The sequence below is a fragment of the Bombus vosnesenskii genome, unplaced genomic scaffold (genome assembly GCF_011952255.1).
Source record: "Bombus vosnesenskii isolate JDL3184/JDL3185 unplaced genomic scaffold, Bvos_JDL3184-5_v1.1 scf7180000013348, whole genome shotgun sequence".
Lineage (NCBI taxonomy): Eukaryota > Metazoa > Arthropoda > Insecta > Hymenoptera > Apidae > Bombus > Bombus vosnesenskii.
In genome coordinates, this window is record NW_022882984.1 from 1 (window position 1) to 18,129 (window position 18,129).

At 41.7% G+C, this 18,129-nt stretch overlaps 1 protein-coding gene and 3 non-coding genes across 5 annotated transcripts; 3 read left to right on the plus strand and 1 right to left on the minus strand.

The window, feature by feature from the left end:
* Nucleotides 1-3,432: 3,432 nt before the first annotated feature.
* Trnay-gua lies at nt 3,433-3,534 on the plus strand. Its single transcript has 2 exons — nt 3,433-3,469; nt 3,499-3,534. It is a non-coding gene; the product is annotated as a tRNA-Tyr (tRNA).
* An 89-nt stretch (nt 3,535-3,623) lies between these two features.
* Nucleotides 3,624-3,722, plus strand: Trnay-gua. The gene is made up of 2 exons: nt 3,624-3,660; nt 3,687-3,722. It is a non-coding gene; the product is annotated as a tRNA-Tyr (tRNA).
* A 396-nt stretch (nt 3,723-4,118) lies between these two features.
* Trnay-gua lies at nt 4,119-4,213 on the plus strand. The gene is made up of 2 exons: nt 4,119-4,155; nt 4,178-4,213. It is a non-coding gene; the product is annotated as a tRNA-Tyr (tRNA).
* A 4,637-nt stretch (nt 4,214-8,850) lies between these two features.
* LOC117236325 lies at nt 8,851-17,529 on the minus strand. 2 transcript variants are annotated; one of them, XM_033499163.1, is made up of 5 exons: nt 16,992-17,529; nt 12,344-12,742; nt 11,600-11,921; nt 10,986-11,285; nt 8,851-10,463 (listed from the first exon to the last, which is right to left on the minus strand). In XM_033499163.1, the coding sequence occupies exons 1-5, from the start codon at nt 17,038-17,040 to the stop codon at nt 9,935-9,937; spliced, it is 1,599 nt and encodes a 532-aa protein (XP_033355054.1). In that variant the 5' UTR covers nt 17,041-17,529; the 3' UTR covers nt 8,851-9,934. The 2 variants fall into 2 exon arrangements, with proteins under 2 accessions (XP_033355054.1, XP_033355055.1); XM_033499164.1 differs by having other exon boundaries at nt 12,344-12,739; nt 16,992-17,524.
* Nucleotides 17,530-18,129: the final 600 nt, after the last annotated feature.

Consider the following 18,129-nt stretch of genomic DNA (forward strand, 5'->3'; position numbering starts at 1 on the left):
ATGACGCGATAGTGTCGCAACGCACGTGGGTATCCCGTTACATCTTCGACAGCGTGCAGGAGGAAAGAATATAAAAAGATACTCGCCACGGAAAGGACGGGCTATTACGGAGAAGAGTTGAAAGTTGAAAGTGACACTCTCGATCCTTCTGCTACTTCTTCGAACGTAGAATCAAGAAATCATTTCCCTTTCTTTTCTCTCTAGAATCGAAGAATACCTACGTATCGAATGAACAAATATGAACGTACAAAAATACATCTCAATGCCAAGAATTCCAATTTTGCTAACGTAGTTTCCACGTACGTCCATCGCAAGCAAACGAACAATTAATTATAGGTTTAATATTACAAATTATCGACACGTTATTGATACGATGAAGAGGCGGACTAAGGCTTAAATATTTCCGGGAGATTACCGAAATCACCGGCCTTCTATTTTTAGTTCATTAATTAAATTCCTAAAGTCCCTTCAAATGGGCAGTCTGTTCCTGGTACGATATTATAATAAAGATTAATTTCGAGGTAGTCGTTTATAAAAATATAGAATCAAGGAGAGAATTCGCACGCGTCAACGACTCTACAAAGTTTATTTAAATTATCTGATCGCTCCTTTTGCTAGAATCTTACGTAAATGTATACCTACGTCGATCAGTGAGTATATAAATTTAGTAAATTTGCCGCTTTTACCGTCATAACGTCATTCCATATCTCGCCTTTCGTTTACGTCTTCTTGGTCAACGTTTCGTTTATGGTATCGCATAGTTGAGATACTCTATCGCGCCTATAGAAACGCAATTACACCACTTCCTGCGACAGCTTCCATTCCTTTCACCGTGATTACGCCGACATCGGGAGCGAAATGCACCGACAAACAAAAAGACGCTTAGAATCAGACAACTGGCCGCCTTGTCCCTCTTTTCGCGTCCCCATGATCCTGACAGTGAAGGTATCTCGAGGACGAGACCTTATTCGATCGATCACGCGATCTTCGAGGCTGCCCACGTTTAAGGACGACCAGAAACTTTCGTACCGGAAACATCATCGAGAATCGATCAAACGATCGACGAAGGATTTAAGTTAACCAACATGATTCAAATAAGTACAGTGGTTCGCAAAAGTATTAACTTACTAGAAATTTCTCATTTTTCTCGACTATCGTACGCGAATAATTATAAGGACGAACAGTGAAATAAAATTCATATGATTATTGCGTGGAATTCTGTAGAATTTCCCTTATAACGACCCGATGAAGTGGCAGTGACTTTCGTGATTCGATTAATCGCTTGCTTGCGAGGGATTCGACTCGTTCGAACATCGAAAAAGGTACAGTCAGACCTCCGAAACCTGCAACTACTCGTTCTGAGATTAACAATCACCTTGTGAAGATCGAATACTTTTGATAAGTACAATGTACGACGAATTGATTTCATTAAGATGTACAAGTGGATATGTAACTTAACTCCATTATTTATTTAAATCGCATTTATTTCAGTTTGACGAACTTGCAGTTGCAAAGAGAGGCAGAGGAATGCGCGTGCGCGTTTCAAAGAGGCGTGGTGCATACCTCGAGGACAATGCAACGTGAATTCGAGCGGTCGATTCAAGCGAACGATACTTGAAAATGGGTCAGAGGATTTTTCGTTTCACGGATCAGTTCCGATTTTACGCACGATGAGCTCCCTCCCTCGGGGTCGACGACTTTCGACGTTCCCGCGGACGATTTTGGACCGAAGGTTCCTCTGTTCCCTTCTCGTGAAACTCGTTCACCTCATGTCAGAAGGCAAACTCGATGCCAACTACTTTTATCGAGTTCGCGTGAAAAAACACGTAGGTCGTGAATGCGTCTATGCTTAAAGAAAACGACATAGCGTTAAGTAGAGTTCAATTGATCTGTACGCGACTACACTGGCGCACGAAAGTATTCGAACATGCGCAACAGTAAACTGTCCATTCTGTGCGTGTGGTGTAAAACAATTTGTAATTGCACTAGCGCTGTGCTGAAACACAGCTGTCGTTTGTTTAAAAACAGGACGCGTAGAAACAGAGCCGTTAAAAACTAGTTAAATTATGTACGCTGGTTAACAGGTACCGATATGCGCGATATCTCACAACAGGCATTTTCCAAATTTTCAGAAAACTACGAATTGTGCAGGTTTGACAAATCCGAGCAGTCCATTGGCGCGTTAAATTTCAAAATACATAAATTCCAGTCGCGCATTTTCATGTACCACGAAATTTATTAACTTGTCATAGAAACACTACGAATTCCCAATTCCAAACCTATTCAATAACTCAACCGTGACGGGACAATGATCGCAAACGATCGGGTAGAGTGGAAACCACGATGGTAACGTTTGCTATCGTCGTAGCTGTCAACGATGGAAACACACGTACGATCCACGTATATACGTGATTGAGTATCGGCTGAATCGAGAGGCAGGTTTTCTAGATGGGGAAAACGTCGATCTGCGTAATCACTTTCCATTGAGTGAATTTTCCCCTAGCTGTTGATCGCCGCCGTTTCGAGCGATTTATTTGTCGTCAAACCGCGGGACGAAGGGAATCGCATCGAACGGAGGGAATTTTTGTTCGGCCAGCCGTAACGATACCGTAACTCCGGTAACGAAATACACGATTTATTATTATGCGTTACGTCGTCGCAGTTTCATTAAACGCGTCCTGCACCGGAACGCGTCGAAGAAACGACGTTAACGGGCCTGCGGCCGATTTCCGCCCGCTGTGCCGATCGTGCGCCGTGATATTCAACAACCACGGTGAATAATGCGATCCGTCGAGTGATTTGATCGCGATTTTTCGTCGCTTGTTGATCGTGAAAATCGATATGAGAAATTTTGGTAATTCTTTGGTTTCGCGAATTGGATGAATGGAAGGATTTCGGATGATCTAATTAGAAGTAAGCCATCTGATTCTTAAGAACCGGGCATGTGTAATGATATCGTAAAATTAAAAAGGAATAAAGTCGATCGATTTGACTTACAAGAGGTTCGATTATCTCTTGTTATCCCTTGGGCCTTTTACAAACTGTTTTGGACATTTAGATAAATTATATCATTGGACAAGTTATTGAAAACTAACCAGTTACTTTGCTTTTCGACTGTCTCGTGCGAACATACTATTTTTTAAACGCACGTTAAAAGCATATCATTAAAAACAGATGATATTGAGAATATCGACAAAGATGAATCTATCACGCTCTTTCTGTGTGATCTTCGAATGAAAATAAACCGTATTAGCATAGAACAGTATGCAACGATTCGATCTCGTATCTTGGAAAAGACATCCATAGGTCAAATCCGGCTCGAAGAGGTTTTTACCTTGTCGAACGCTCTCAGAAGTTCCTTTCTCTTTGACGCTTCGGTAGCAAATGGTTTGAATAATGGTCATGTATCACGGAGAAGCTGATGATTGCAGGCCTTCGATAGCTCAGTTGGTAGAGCGGTGGACTGTAGTTGTCGAAGCGTTCCAGAAGAGGAGAGATATCCATAGGTCGCTGGTTCGAATCCGGCTCGAAGGAATATTTTTTGTAGAATGAAGTTTCTTCCACCAAACGATTCGAGCAATTTGTTCGCAACATGAACGGGAAATGTAAATGTACATACAACCCCTTCGATAGCTCAGTTGGTAGAGCGGTGGACTGTAGTTGGTTCGCGATGAAAAGAAAGAGACATCCATAGGTCGCTGGTTCAAATCCGGCTCGAAGGAATATTTTTGCAAAAAAATTATTTAAAAAATGTAAGATAAGCTTCTGAATCTCAGAAGGGTAGAAATGGTTATAACCCATTGCAATAACTCGTTTAGTATAGGACGGTGAACTGTAGTTGATCTGAGTGTAAGTGGAATAGTTAAAAAGGGTATCCATAGATTGTTATTTCAAATGTGGCTCAAAGGAACGATTATTTTGTCGAGTCAATTTAATCGAATGTTATTCTGTTGGAAAACGTTACGATTTCGATGTTTTTTGAAATATATGTATTATTATGTAATAACTGACGTTATTATATAATTTTTAACGTTATATTTTACAGAAAAATTAATTAAAATCATTGATATATAATATGTAACTATTAATAGCATTATTTAAGCACGTTTCAGCACATCCCTTCGATAGCTCAGTTGGTAGAGCGGTGGACTGTAGCGGTTAATGTATATTCAGAGATATCCATAGGTCGCTGGTTCGAATCCGGCTCGAAGGAATATATATTTTTTTATATTTTTAAACACACATTTTCTTATTAATCTATCGTTACAACTTCCTGAATAGCGTTATAAAATTGTTTTTCATACTTTTAAGAAATGTTTATTTCATTTGTTTCGCTCGAAAGAAGCTCACCAACAAAGAGATCTTCACAGACCATCTTTCTTAACTCGTAGATTAGAGAAGACGAGTCGATTCTTCGTTTGTAAATATCTCCTATATTTAGACGAACAATTGCATTTTTTAAACATATAGATTATAATGTTATGATTACATTTGCATGAACTAAAACTGACCTAGCTCAGAGATTGGTTTATCATCATTGGCAATCTTCAATTTCATAATTATAAATGTTTCTTCGGCCAACAGATAAAAACATATACGTAGATAATGTATTTTTTATCTCGTTAATTACATTCATCTAATTCTCTCAAGCAGTATACAAGCGGATAGTGAAATCGAAGATCAAATTTCAGATCTCACAAATCAGGCGTAACACACTTTTCCTAAATCTCCTCTAAACGTGTAACTTCGTACAAGATTAAGATCGTGTAGCGATCATAACAAATAACAGCGAGTGAAACGTCGTGCCGCTGAGAAAATTCAATCGCCTCCGATCGACATCGTACACCACCTCTCTCACCTGCAGAAGAAGAATTTCAATTAACGTTGCGTGGCTTACGAGAAGAGAAAAAATCGAGACAAATAATCGAGCGACGGTATTCGACTTCCATCGCCCACTGACCTAATAGAAGTCAATTTCACCGAGTATCATTTCTTCGAAGGCGCGCCGTACCAACGACAGTCAAAAGTCTGTGACGTGGAATTTCTGATATCGCTGTCGTTGACTTTCAAATGGCGAGTCGAAACCTGTGGCGCCTCCAGTTGGACGATTCGCCTTTCGAAGAAAATTAATTATTATATTAATCATTGGAGTAGTTTGCTTAGGGATCGTCGTCGATGAACGACTCTCGATCTTTATCGGCGTTACCGAGATTAATGGCGTAAAACGCGATATTTCAAGGTCAAGCGAACAAACGTCATTGTGCCCGTGAATACGAGCGTCGCGTATCGATCAGATAAGATATCGTGGTGAATCGATGGAGAAATCGGGTCAAAATTGAAATGTCAAGGAGATCGTCTACTTTGATGACAAAGTTAAACTCGAGAATCTTTGGGATCCTGTCTCTCTTAAGAAACTAGCTTCGAACTTTTCACTTTCGTAGGACTCTTTAAATATTCATGCTGCTGCTTTCTTAAAGCGGACGCTTTACGCATACCTATTCCTGGTTCGTTCTACTTCCCAAGTTCATGCCCTTCGATGTCTCTGTTTCCATTTCCCTAAAACAAACGTCTGACGTTCTTATCCTGGCGTGTCGCTTTGTCGAATAGACCGTGAAAAAAGCTTTTACCTGTGCGTGATCTTGCACAATTTCATACAGCTCTATTTGCACGTTTCTATTTATGTTTTCAATCGTACGTGTCTTCGAGAACAGCACGGAAGAATGCTAACGAGATTCCTGCATGATACGGCCGGCATCCTCCATATCGAAGGAGTCCAAGCCAGAGGGACGGCCTTGCCACGGCATCGAGATACACAGCTTTCTCTACTTTCGCTTACACGCGAGATTTTCAGACCGACTACCGGCAAACTCGTGGCGATTCTTAAACGGTGTTTATCACTTTGGCTCGTGTGCATTCCATCGAAGGAGGCTTGTTCCCGGAGTCAATGAAGGAGGAAACGCTCCACCGACGATCCAACGTTCGCTCGTGGATCGCGCACTTTGAAAATACCCTTGAGTTACGATGGAAAGCGCTGCGAATAGAAATAATAAATGCGTCTGATTGGATAGAATATAAAGTTTCTCGAGAGAGACGTCGTTATACCTATACGAGAAGTTGAAAGAAGAAGCGACGTAAACGAGGAATTTATTTATCCCAAGAAGCAAAGATACGCGACTATGAACTATGCATCAGATATAACGAAAGTAAACTGCACTTGCACTATGGTTCCACTTTAGCTGTAACTTTGCTTCCAAATTATAAAGTTGTGCATATTAAATCATACATAACATCTACGATGTTTCGAGGATAGGTTTTAAAATCGGAGATTAACCAAACGCTAAAATAAGCACATCTTCCATAGATTTATACGACCGAGATACCGGAATTTAATTGCGACATCCGCTGATTGCCCCCGCAGAATGTGGGTGCAAACGACTCCCTCGATACGCTGGAAACTAATTAAACGATTCTGCATTACGTCCTCGCAATCGTCGATAATCTCCAGCGCGTTATCGATCCTATTATAGCTATCTTCCATTTCGCGGCTCTGAAATTTCTAGTTCTTTAAATCTTTAGAATTTGTAAACCTTCAAAATTCTACGCAAACGTTCGACCGGAAAAGAATGGAACATCCTCGATGGTCGAAGGATTCGTTTTCCTGAACCAAAATATGACCAAACGTAACGAAACGATCGGCTGGATTGGTTTCGGAATGGAAACGACGTAGAATCAACGACGAAAGAAAGGCTGAATCGGAATGCAAACGCGTCGCCTCGACTCACCGATCGTCGGCCTGTTGGTATTTCACGAGGCTACAGTGCGATTTTCTCTCTCGCGCATCGTGTAGCGTCTCCTCCTTTTCCAAACTGGAAAATAACGAAATTCTTTCGCTTTATGTTCAATAATCGTGCAAATATACATCTTTATCTTTCCCATCGTTTTACGATGACTTATAGCAATCGATCAAGCGAACGAGCTATTCGTTAATCACTGTAATTTCCGTTCATCGTCGTTGCACAACTGGCTTCCTTGCTACTGTGTGATTAACAGCCGTTTTGCTTTTACGATCCACGACGATTGCGTTCGAGTTTCATGCTTTGCAACCGTAAAAGTACATCTTCACCTGGAACACTGATTCGAAATTACGATCACGCGCCTTGTAACAATTAAGTTGATGCGTGTGAAACGAGGCTCCTTTGAAGTTTGAATTTGCTGCGCCGATATCACTCGTTCAATTTTATCCTATCGTTAACTATCGAGTATATCGAAGAAGAAGAAATTTACTATAAAACAGTATATTCGGTGAAGGAGATTTATAACTAACTAAATAAACTAAAATATATTAATGTATAATTAGAGTATTCGTGTGATTTTCTTACGTGAGCTTAAATTTCGGAAAAGTACCATAGAGATGAAAACGTAAAGTTAGAATTTAGAGAAGTGTAAAAACGTCTCCTACATCGCCCGAGTAATTTTTTAACGCGTACATTGTTTTAAAGGGGTTCGCGAATGAAGAAATTAAAACAGTTTCGTTCCAAGATTCTGAATTCTAAAAGCGATAGCTCTTACAAGTGTCGAATAGCGAAACAAGATAATCTCTGAAAAAGCACGTCGAGTTACGTGGAACGTATCGATTAAATTCAAGTAAATGCAATTAGAATTTTATTATGTAAAACGATATTTGACATGCACGGACCTAATCGAGTAATTGAAGAAAGTAAAATTTCTTGGAGTATTTTAACCAATGAATCAGAGATTCGTCTCAGTTTTCCAGGTAGTAATAAACTTAACAAACGTCGCTAACAATAAATGGTTCCAAGCGGCAGACCTTGAGCGGCCATTATGGGCGTTAGACTACGAGCAAAGAGAATTTCGCGGCGCTAGCAAGCTGGAAAGGTCCTTTCTCGCGTTCGACCTACAAGCCAGAAGAATGCAGTCGTCGTTTTCTCGGCCAGAACGTTTAAGCCTGTCACCTCTCCTCTTCGATGCGGACCACGTACGCGCCGTTCCAATTTTCAATAACGAAGAACGGGCTTGCTCGATTTCGTAATTAACCCGGCGAATTTGCCAGACCGGCCTTGATCTTAACCACCCTCGTATTTCGCCTCGATTTCGCCCGATTCGAAACCGGGGATTTTCTCCTCGATTCGAGGTAGGCGTGTTTTATTATTGCAGTTCGAATGGCTCGACACGTCGAACGTAAGACTCGTAGAGATTTTAAAAGATCGATATAAAAATTTACGATCAATCAGAGTGGAAGCTTCATCGAGTGGTTTTTATTAGAAGAAGGTACCTTCGGATTCGATTCAAGAGAGAGATTAAACGAAAGAGAGATGAAAAGAGAGATTGGCGTAATAAATATCTTCTTATAACTTCTTTAGTATCATTTTATGGTCTAAAGGCAATTTAATGCTGAAAGCTAGAACATAAACGTTCGTAACTTTGACAAGCCTTCCATTAGCCAAATAACGAGTTTGGTTATCGATCATTAACGCTGAAATTATCAATTTGTACCAATGTATAGGTAGACATTTTATAGGTTTACGGCGATGCATTTCCGCAGATGTTTATAATCTTTTAAAAAATTTGTAGCTAAATTTTTCCCAAACTATGCGTTTCTTTCTATATATTTCGTTTCAATTTTTACGACAGATTTTATAATTTACTCGCCGATAACTCCGATGTTAATGAATAGAAACTGTAGTTGGAAAATCGGGTCATCGACCCAGAGAAGAACGACGAAAGGTCTTCGAACTTTGTAAACTCGTGTCGCGATACTTCGAACCCGTTCCACTTTCCTCGAGAAATTCCTATTGAAAGGGGATGGGAAATGTGAATGAGAGACTCTCGTATTCCGCCGGTTTCTCTTTTATTAAAGATTCCATCGAGAACGTAAAATTGATAATTATTACTTAGCTTTAAAAAATATACATACACGATATTTTATATTTATATATATATATAGTTATTTATATATATATATAAAAGTTTGGCTAACCCTTTAAAAATAAGGGTGTCCGCCATTTTGTGACAGGGAGTTCTGGCGGTCGCTGAGGGATCATCGATTTTTATTTTCATTTTTCCTGGGGTCAACAGGACAACCGCAGCCCGACCTCCCAGCTAAATCCGTCGTGTCCTCCGTCCATGTGTCAGGGATCCGTCTTTTTTTCAGGGACAGGCTGAGACACGCGTTCATATATTACACACGATGATAATAATCCTTGTTTTGTTTTACTTTTCCTTTTTTACGTCGTGTTCGCGTTACGATCGCGTCGTTTCTCTCCAGGTCAGGTTTCGTGGAGGCCAGGGTGAAATCGTCGTGGGTTTGGGAGAGAAATGGGAGAGAAATGGGAGAGAAATGGGAGAGAAAATAGAGAAAAAGAATAGTTCGCTGTATCGTCGTTCGTCGTCGCGTTCGTCGTCGCGTTCGTCGTCGCGTTCGTCGTCGCGTTCGTTGTCGCGTTCGTCGTTGCGTTCGTCGTCCTGGTCGCTGAATCTCGAGCCGCATGAAAATTATCACAGATCGTTGGTGACGTGATTGATGGACGGTTTTCGTCGACGAACCGATCGGGAGAGCTCGATTCTCATCTTTATCGACAATCACGTCTTCGAGCCCCTTTCTGTTACATCCTCTGTTAATAACTGTTCCTCTAAAAACAGTCTAGCAAAAGGCTCCGTTAAAAATTTTATACAACTACCCTGTATCTCGTAACGGAAGTAATCTTCGTGAAAGCCCACCCGACCGTGTTCCCCGATCGAAAACGTCGCCGACGACCCCACGTCCACCGTGAAACTCGTGAAGGATAATCGACCAATGGCAGGACGAGAATGAGAGGGATCGAAGAAAGATCAAAGGTGAACGCCCAAAACGACAGGCAAGAGGAGAATCAGAGGGTTTGACTTAGACGAGAAGGAGGAACGCGACACTGTGGCCTTAGAAGAACCCGTCACCGGTCGGATCGTTCACCCATGGATAGTTATTCGGGCAACGTACGCAGGTCTGAAGGTTGATGGTCTCTCCAGGAACCTCTTTCGAGGTGAGTTTGCAGGTGTGGGGAACCCAACAAGCGGGAGGCCCGTCCACGATACACTTCTCCTTCCACGGCTCGAAACTCTTCGATTCTGTTATCGTGCGAGGATTCTGGATCCACTGGATCACTTGGGTCATCGTTACGAAGTAAACGTCGTTGTGGTTGGACAGGATCTCGTCGATCCAATAAAGGAACGCGTCCAAGAATTCGGGATTGTTCTTCAGCCAGGCTGCGTGGAAGTAGAGGCCCAAGGGAGCGCGGTTTTGTTCGTAATGTCGGTCAAAGTTGTGGTTTAGGAAATTGTAAAATTGGTCGCCGGTTAGGATGTTGCTGCACGAGTCTACCATGGCGCAACCGGGAAGGTATTCGTCGTTCTGTGGGTCTTCGCGGCGGTCCAACTCGTTCATCACCATCTCCCAGACTGCGTGCGACCTACGCAAAAAAGTCGATGCTCGATTGACGATGGAGGGATTGAATCGAGCCGCTACTATCCCTGGCATTTCAGGCGAAAACGTAGCTGCTTCGTTCGAAGCGATACATTTCACACAAAAGGTGACGCTTCTTGCACAAAATATTTTGATATTTTCATGCTACGAATCCGCTCTCGCTATTGGTATAGAACGTACAAAAGATTAGGTTAATGGGGCATGTAGATAGACGGAAATAGATAGGTTGCTACTTTTAATGGAATTCGTTGTGGGATGTAGCATTCACTGACAGCAATATATATATATTAAATTAAACGTTATTCGATATTAAACACGTCAATATATATCGATATGTTTAAGCTACAAGCGTTCTTGGTGCAAGATGCATATAGCAGATAATTGGATCAATTACCTCGAGCCACTACTAATACCAGCTTGCGACAGAATTGTATTAGCGTAATCATCGAAGCGCGAAGTTTTTAATCAGATTAAAGTAATTCGCTTTTCTACTTTAAAATTAGGTTACCTCGTTGGACAGTGTTGAAGGTTTCCATGGCAACGGTGCGGCATTCTGAAGTACATCGTGTAAGGCCATAGCGGTGGGTTGTTCAAGGCCGCGGTGATGGTGGAATCGTAAAGGAATGCTTGTTCTTCCATCATCGTGAACTGATTGTTTCCACCGACTCTGAGATACGGAGCCCTCACACCGACCACGCTGTTGTCCGTTAAATTAGCGAATTTCTCCGCGATGATCCTCATACCAGCCATTTCTTTAGCCCAATCGTCCACCGTCGCGTCTGACCAGAAACGTTCGTCGTCGTTGTGACTTGAAACACAAACGTTCATCGCGCGATTAACGCCGACTTTAAGGATCGGCTGCTAAAACAACTTAAACCACTAAAAATTGAATTTCCGAGTCTATATTATCGTCGTTATCTTTACCGCAATTTTATTTCGAAAGTGCATCTTCTTAAGATCGAACGGTACGTAGATCGTTAAGAATCGAACGTTCCGTGTATTACGACCAAAGTATAAACTCGTAGCAAAAGTCGTGGTTAAAGCTGAACGCTCGAGCCAGGTTGAAAAATACTCGAAAAGAATAAGGAGAGATTAATTTGTTTTTCACAAGTGTTTGCTTACGAGATAGAGTGAACGGCGATCTCGTGTCCTTTCCTGTGCATTTCCTGGACAGCCGAGTAGTTGGTGTACTTGTGCGAGACGAAGAAGCTGGCCTTGATTTCGCAACCGTTTGGGTTCTTGCGTTTTCCGTTGAAGATCTCTTTGTACAGTCCGATATTATTGTTATTGATGGCATCATCGAACGTGATAGTGATCATCTGCGGTACGTCCTTGGGAGGTAGGTCTCCGGGGATCGTGGTACCGTCCTCGGAACAGAAGCAATCGGGTAGAACGCAGACTGTAGGGTCACAGGGTGGCGCTCTGTTCGGGTCGTTGTCCATATCTGTAATTTTCGCGAACCCGCAATAGCTCCTTTTACTCGAAAATCTTTATTTCAAGTCGCCTCGACGAAGGATGACGAAATTAACAGCAACGAAACTCGTCATCCGTCCCTGTCATGGTCTTCGTCGTTCGTGTCAAAGGGAACGTAAATTATTCACACGTGTCGACAAAATTGAATCTCGTTGATCTTCGTTTAAAATCATTTCCAAAAAGAAAGACGAACAGTGTTTTTGCGAACGAAAGTAGGCTACCCTGATGCGTCGATAAAATCGAATCTCGCTAATTTACGTAGTTTTCACTATGCATTAAGTTTCCAATTTTCACCTTCGGGAGGTGATCGTCGAAAGAACGAATAACGAATAGAATTTCCAGTTATGAAATTTGCCAAAACGATCGAGCAAAGTTTCTCTATTTCATACTCACCGCAAATATTCTCGTCGGATCCGTCAGCGCAATCCTTTTCCCCGTTACAGAAAAGACCTCTCTCGATGCAAGAGCCGTCGCCGCAAGCGAGGAAGCCATCTTGACAGAGCGGTTCCTCGGTGTAAAGCAGGGGTTTCGCTTTTCTTTCTTTGTTCTTCAGTTTGCAGTTGTTCACCGAGTCTTTCCAGTCGCAGGTCTGTTTATCGATATCGAAATACAGTCCCGCGGGACACCTGATGGCCTGAAGACCCGAACTGGTGCACTGAATCACGTCACGACAGTTGTCACCCTCTCCCGCCACCAATCTGAACCATTCGCCCGCATCCTTGTCCTTGCAGATCTCGCTTTCGAAGCTCTCTTCTTTCTTCTCCTCCTGTCGCTTCACTCGATTCGAGCCTTCTAAAATTAAGTGGTTCGCGTCGTCTTTAGGGCAATGTGTATTCTATTTGTATTTACAAGTATTGTATTTACCGTATCGATGGAATGATAGTTACGAGGATTTGATATTGAAAGTACCAGAATAATTACAACGATCGATTCCTATTACAGCAAATTAGTACAATACAGTTTATACGTTTGCAAGAGTGTATTTCTAAGAATTTGAATTATTTTTTGTAAAATATATACACATCTGCATATATAATTTTCTATATCGTCACACACCTCTTCGGGTATCTTACATTTTCACTTCATCGATGTAGATTACATGTATACTGTAGCGATCGATAGTTAACGACCAGTGTCAAGAAGATCGATACTAGCGAAGATTTCATAAGAGATGCAATAACGATATAACATTATCTTTCATATACGTGATTTATTGCTAATATAATGACTTCTTTGCCGATATTAGTGAATTATTTAAAGTTAAATATAAAGTTGTCGGGAATAAAAACGTTTACATAAAACTTCTAAACGACACTCGGATTTCTTCGGTGAAATTTCGAGACGCATACATATACGTACGATTGCGTAACAGCGAAGATACCTATCAGCGGCGAGATTATGGAAAGTGTGAAATTGACGTCACAATACAACGTTGGCTTATGATTATTTATTTACCAATTGACAGAATCATCGTCTTTCGTCAGATGGATCAAAGGCAAGCGATTAGCACAAACCATAATTTCCTTTTTTTTTCCTTCTTTCTTTTTTCTTTTTACCTATTTTACCGAGCAACCATCAGAGTACACTACTACCAATTCTCGCCAACGTTCGATTTCTTACGTTTAGTAGAGGCGGAAATAGAAAATCAATACTATAAATTACGTAAGAGTTACGAATATACGATTTTGCCAATATTTATCTCGCTTATGTAAGCCATTTGCGAATGCCGTTTTATAAAATACATCTTTCGTACCTATTTATATTTGTAGACTCTCTTTTCTAACAGAAATATATAACTCCTTTCGCGTCGAGTGCTTTTATATGTTCGTTTAAAAAGGGAAACTGCGAGTGCTTTGGAAATTCACGACGTGTGGCATTGTTTTCGTTTCGAGATGGTTCTTGGTCGAACGAGCGGAAACGCGCTCCGCTCGAGAAAGTGGAAGCAGAAACGGCTGATTTTTAATATACGGGGAAACACGCGTTGCTTTCCTCTATTTGCAGTTTCGGCCCCGCGTTAATTTTATATCAAAGCAACGAACGGAGAAAGCTGTCTCGCGCCTTTCCAACGACATTGTTTTATTAGCGTGTTTTATTAGTGTGTTTTATTAACGATTTCGCGTTCTATTCATGCCCCGAATGCATAGAATTCATTAGGTCGATCAACCCTTAGTAGGCGAAATCTTTTTCTTAGCAGTGATGCAATGTTACGATAATATGACCTATATAGACTCAAACTTATATATACAGGGTGGTTAGTAACTGGTAGTACAAGCGGAAAGGGGGTGATTCTACGCGAAAAAAGAAGTCGAAAATATAGAATAACAATTTTTCGTTCGAGGCTTTGTTTTCGAGAAAATCGACTTTGAATTTTCGCTCGGTACGCGTGCACTTTATCGCGTCTCGTTATAACGGATCTCATTGTAGATCGTTGTCTCGATGGAAAAATTAAAAAAAAAAGAAAAAAAAAGAAAAAATTTTTATTCTATATTTTCGACTTCTTTTTTCGCATAAAATCACCCCCTTTCCACTTATACCACCAGTTACCAACCACCCTGTATATATATATCGTAATTGAAAAATTCGTACAAATAGGCACAAACGTCCAATTATAGCGATCGAGTGTTCGGTGTAGTTCTCGTAAAAGTTGTTTCCGAGTCCATTGCCCCATTAATTTTGGAAAGGTCAGTCGGTAAAGTATAATGGCGTGTAATCGGAAGGATGCTAATTCAACCGGCTACCTTTTCGAGAGAAAGTGGAATCTTTCTCTAGAAGTTGCGCGATGAAGAAAGGCGATTGGTTTTACCAAGTAGGAAGTTCATTAGTGTAAAATAGTATTATTGAAGCAAGAACGGCTGGATGGAAAGTGATTTGGATTTGGAGCGCTTGAAAAGAAGCGATTTCAAGTAGAGTTTAAGAATAACGAATTTTACAGTCCTTGGATTTAATGTAAAAGGAACGAGCAATGTTTGAATATAAAATTAGATTACCAAGGATCGAGATTCTATGTAAAAAGAGGCGATGGAAAGTGAAATTCTTGAGGAATTTTAAAGAGTTGTATGTCAAGTCGCGAAGCAACGAGCCGAAGAAAGTACGAAGTCAGCAGGTTACAGATCCAACGAAGCCTAATCACTGGATCTCCTTGAAAACCGAGAATTCTACAAGTAGCTTCAAATTCAACGATCCATCCTGTTCCATACGGCTCGATGACGACCTCTTTCTGGGTGTCATAAACTTTCAAACGTCGATCTATCGTTCTTTCACTTCCTTCGCAAGCTAATACTATTCCGTAGCCGATTTCAAAGTCGCAGATCTACCTACGTTCGTAACGTGGATATTCTTTCAAAGAGAATGTACATTAAGCCGTGTATCGAGCTTTTCAAAAACCTTGTCATCTATAAACTTTCACGTCTGAAAATCGATTGAAAAACCGGCTCGAAGGAAATATCGACGTTCAAAGGTTTGAAAAGATCCACACTAGATTTAAACTCGTTTAAAGTCAAACAAATTCATATATTTAAACCAATAAATTTCTATCGAATTTATGTTAAAATACCTACAAGATTTTAGGCATAACAGCAAGATACGTTACAGACATTTTCGAAACAAAACGCTGACTCTGAAAAATCACTTAGAATCGAATATACCAACGTTGAAGTAGCCATAGGCTTTGCCAAGCATCGAGCAATCTACAGTTATTTTCAGAGCTAAAGATCAGCGTTAAAAACTATTTAAACTTAAACGCCTGCAAAACCTTTCACAAGACAAATTACATGCAGAAGCTTTCGAAATGAAAAATTGGTACGAAAGAGTGAAACACGGTGAAACGTGTGGATATTTGAAATTACAAGAGATACAGATACTTTCGAAAGTGAAAAACTGAGGCTGCGTAAAGCATCGATTAACTCGGTTAAATCGATCGAAAGTCTTAACATTCAAAATCGCGTAAAATAATATCTGAAAATATTCCGAAGAATTGTCAAAGAATGCAAAGTTGACAACCACCGTGTACAGATACATCGAAAAGCAAAGTTTGGCTAAAGGACCAACACGTTAAATCGTTTGAGCCCCGTTGGTCCCGCGGGCTGGTGTCATGTCGGCATCGCATAGCGCCGCGACAAACGGGGAAAGTTGCGCCCCCCCACCCCGTGTATTTTTCAGGGCACGGCAGTGACGTCACCCATCCGGGACCGTGTAGAAGCAGAGGCTTTCACGCTCTAATCTCTTATGCAACCTGTCGTCTCTGTCGACCGCCAGAATCGTATTCCGTCCGATTTCCACCGTCCAAACCGCCGATTCTTCGAAAGCGTCCACCGTCTGCTATTTCCGAACGAGGAAAACAGCGCCACAGGGGGCGGAGGAGGGGCAGTGGACACGGCTCGCGAACATTGCCGCCTGTCGCCATTTCGAGACTCACGTGCGCTCCCGTTTAAACGGTTCGCCTTAATTTTTAATTTCACGCGATGATTTTCAGTCGACTTTTGCTACTACCGTCTACTCTGACTTTAGTCCGTCGCTTAAAGAAATTGGAGACTAATTTGAAAGAACGCCGATTCTATTGTTCGCGTGTAAGTAGCTCGAGAAGCTTATGGCGCAACGGTCGAAAGAATGAACCAGCTAAAGGACTTCTAACGTGGTGCAACGTGGTCTGTCTCAACGTTTGTTTTATATAGTACGATTGCGAAGACCGTAGCTAGTTTCCAAGTGAAAATTGTTACTAAAAAGGCGACGTGTCTTGGTACAATGTCCAAGGAAGAAAACATTGACTCGTAGAGGGAAGGACAGAGGGTAAAATTCAATTCCATATTGAAAATTCCCGCACGAATTCGAATCACGCCTGCCACCATGTTCCCACTCGCTGCCATATTCTATGACAGACTACCCTCCTACACGATTCTCTCGAACCTCGTTAACGATCCAACGTTAGAATCGTCTTTATGGTAACACTAACCGTTCCTTTCATCCGTAATTCGTTCGATCTCTGACGATCGGCACACTGATCTGTTCTGTTCAGGCTGTGAAAGTCACCGAATTCCTTACTCACCGGCGAGAACGATGGCTGCCAGGAACAGCAGCACCAGCGAGGACCTCATCCTCGTCCAACGGAAGGAACGGCGCTTCCGGTTCCCGATGGAGGTTCCGTGACTCACGAGACTCTGACTTATCCACGCGTCCTACTGGCCTGTGTTTCACTCGTGTCGAATTCGACGATGGGATGATCAGATGGGGGCCGTTTTGGGTATTCGAACGAAGAGCTCGCGAGTTTCCCGGCACCACTTCCGGAAAAGAAGTCGAGATCGAAGAACAGCGCTCGCGGGCGCCCTGAGATCTTTGGCTACTCTCTCAGGTAGATCGAGAACGAGTGTGTTCGCTTCAAGGACGCGGACCTTGAAGGCGTAGGTACCACTAACGGACTGACCGAGGCCCGCCACTCGTCGCGCCTTATATTTCCACCACCACGTTGTACCCTGTTGGGCCCCCTCTTTCCTGCTCTTCGATCGTTGCTGTTCTGCGTCGATCCGACAATCGTTGCCTCGCTCCTGCTCCCCAGGATGCAGTGGCGTAGGAGTGTCTCACCTAGAAGACAACAAGCCTTAACTTAACCCGTGGGTCGTGTGGACGATGCGTCGAATCGGGGGAACGAGGGTAGGTGCACTGCCGGACGTAAGTGCTACTACGCCTACTGATATTTTATATTTTCTAGGTATTTTCTAGATATTTTATCGTAAATTTCTTACTTTACTCCTATCTCGTGAGATATACAATAATAAATAAAGTAAAATTTTTCTTTGCATCTTTTCCGGTAGATACAACGAGTAAAATGTCCTGATGCTTGTAGCTGGTGGTACATTTACCGTATACGTTACTCCTCAAGAGTTTCAGAACCATCTTATTTACAAAGCGACGAATAAAAGGGTAGGATGATTTTATTCTTGATAAAGAAATTCACGCGTGTTTCGTATATTTTTATGCGTACAACGCGTTCGATGCGTTTTATATTTCAAGCTAGTCGAAATGACGTAAATGATCGTAAAGTAAACGCTTGAAAGTTTTATCTCTTCGATCTTGCGTACGATTCGTTATCAACCGTTTACATAAAATTCATCAAATTACCCAAACTACAAGACCATCGTTCGTATCGTACGAGTCGAAAGTCTCGAAACTGCCTTCGGTTTGATCGC

Bases quoted from the DNA above. Each gene is read 5' to 3' on its own strand.
- LOC117236325 (XM_033499163.1), bottom strand. From the start codon at position 17,040: ATGAGGTCCTCGCTGGTGCTGCTGTTCCTGGCAGCCATCGTTCTCGCC. The intron at 11,922-12,343 runs GTGAGTATGAAA...CGAAAATTACAG, and splicing joins ATCCGACGAGAATATTTGCG to ATATGGACAACGACCCGAAC. The intron at 10,464-10,985 runs GTAACCTAATTT...TTTTTTGCGTAG, and splicing joins CTTCAACACTGTCCAACGAG to GTCGCACGCAGTCTGGGAGA.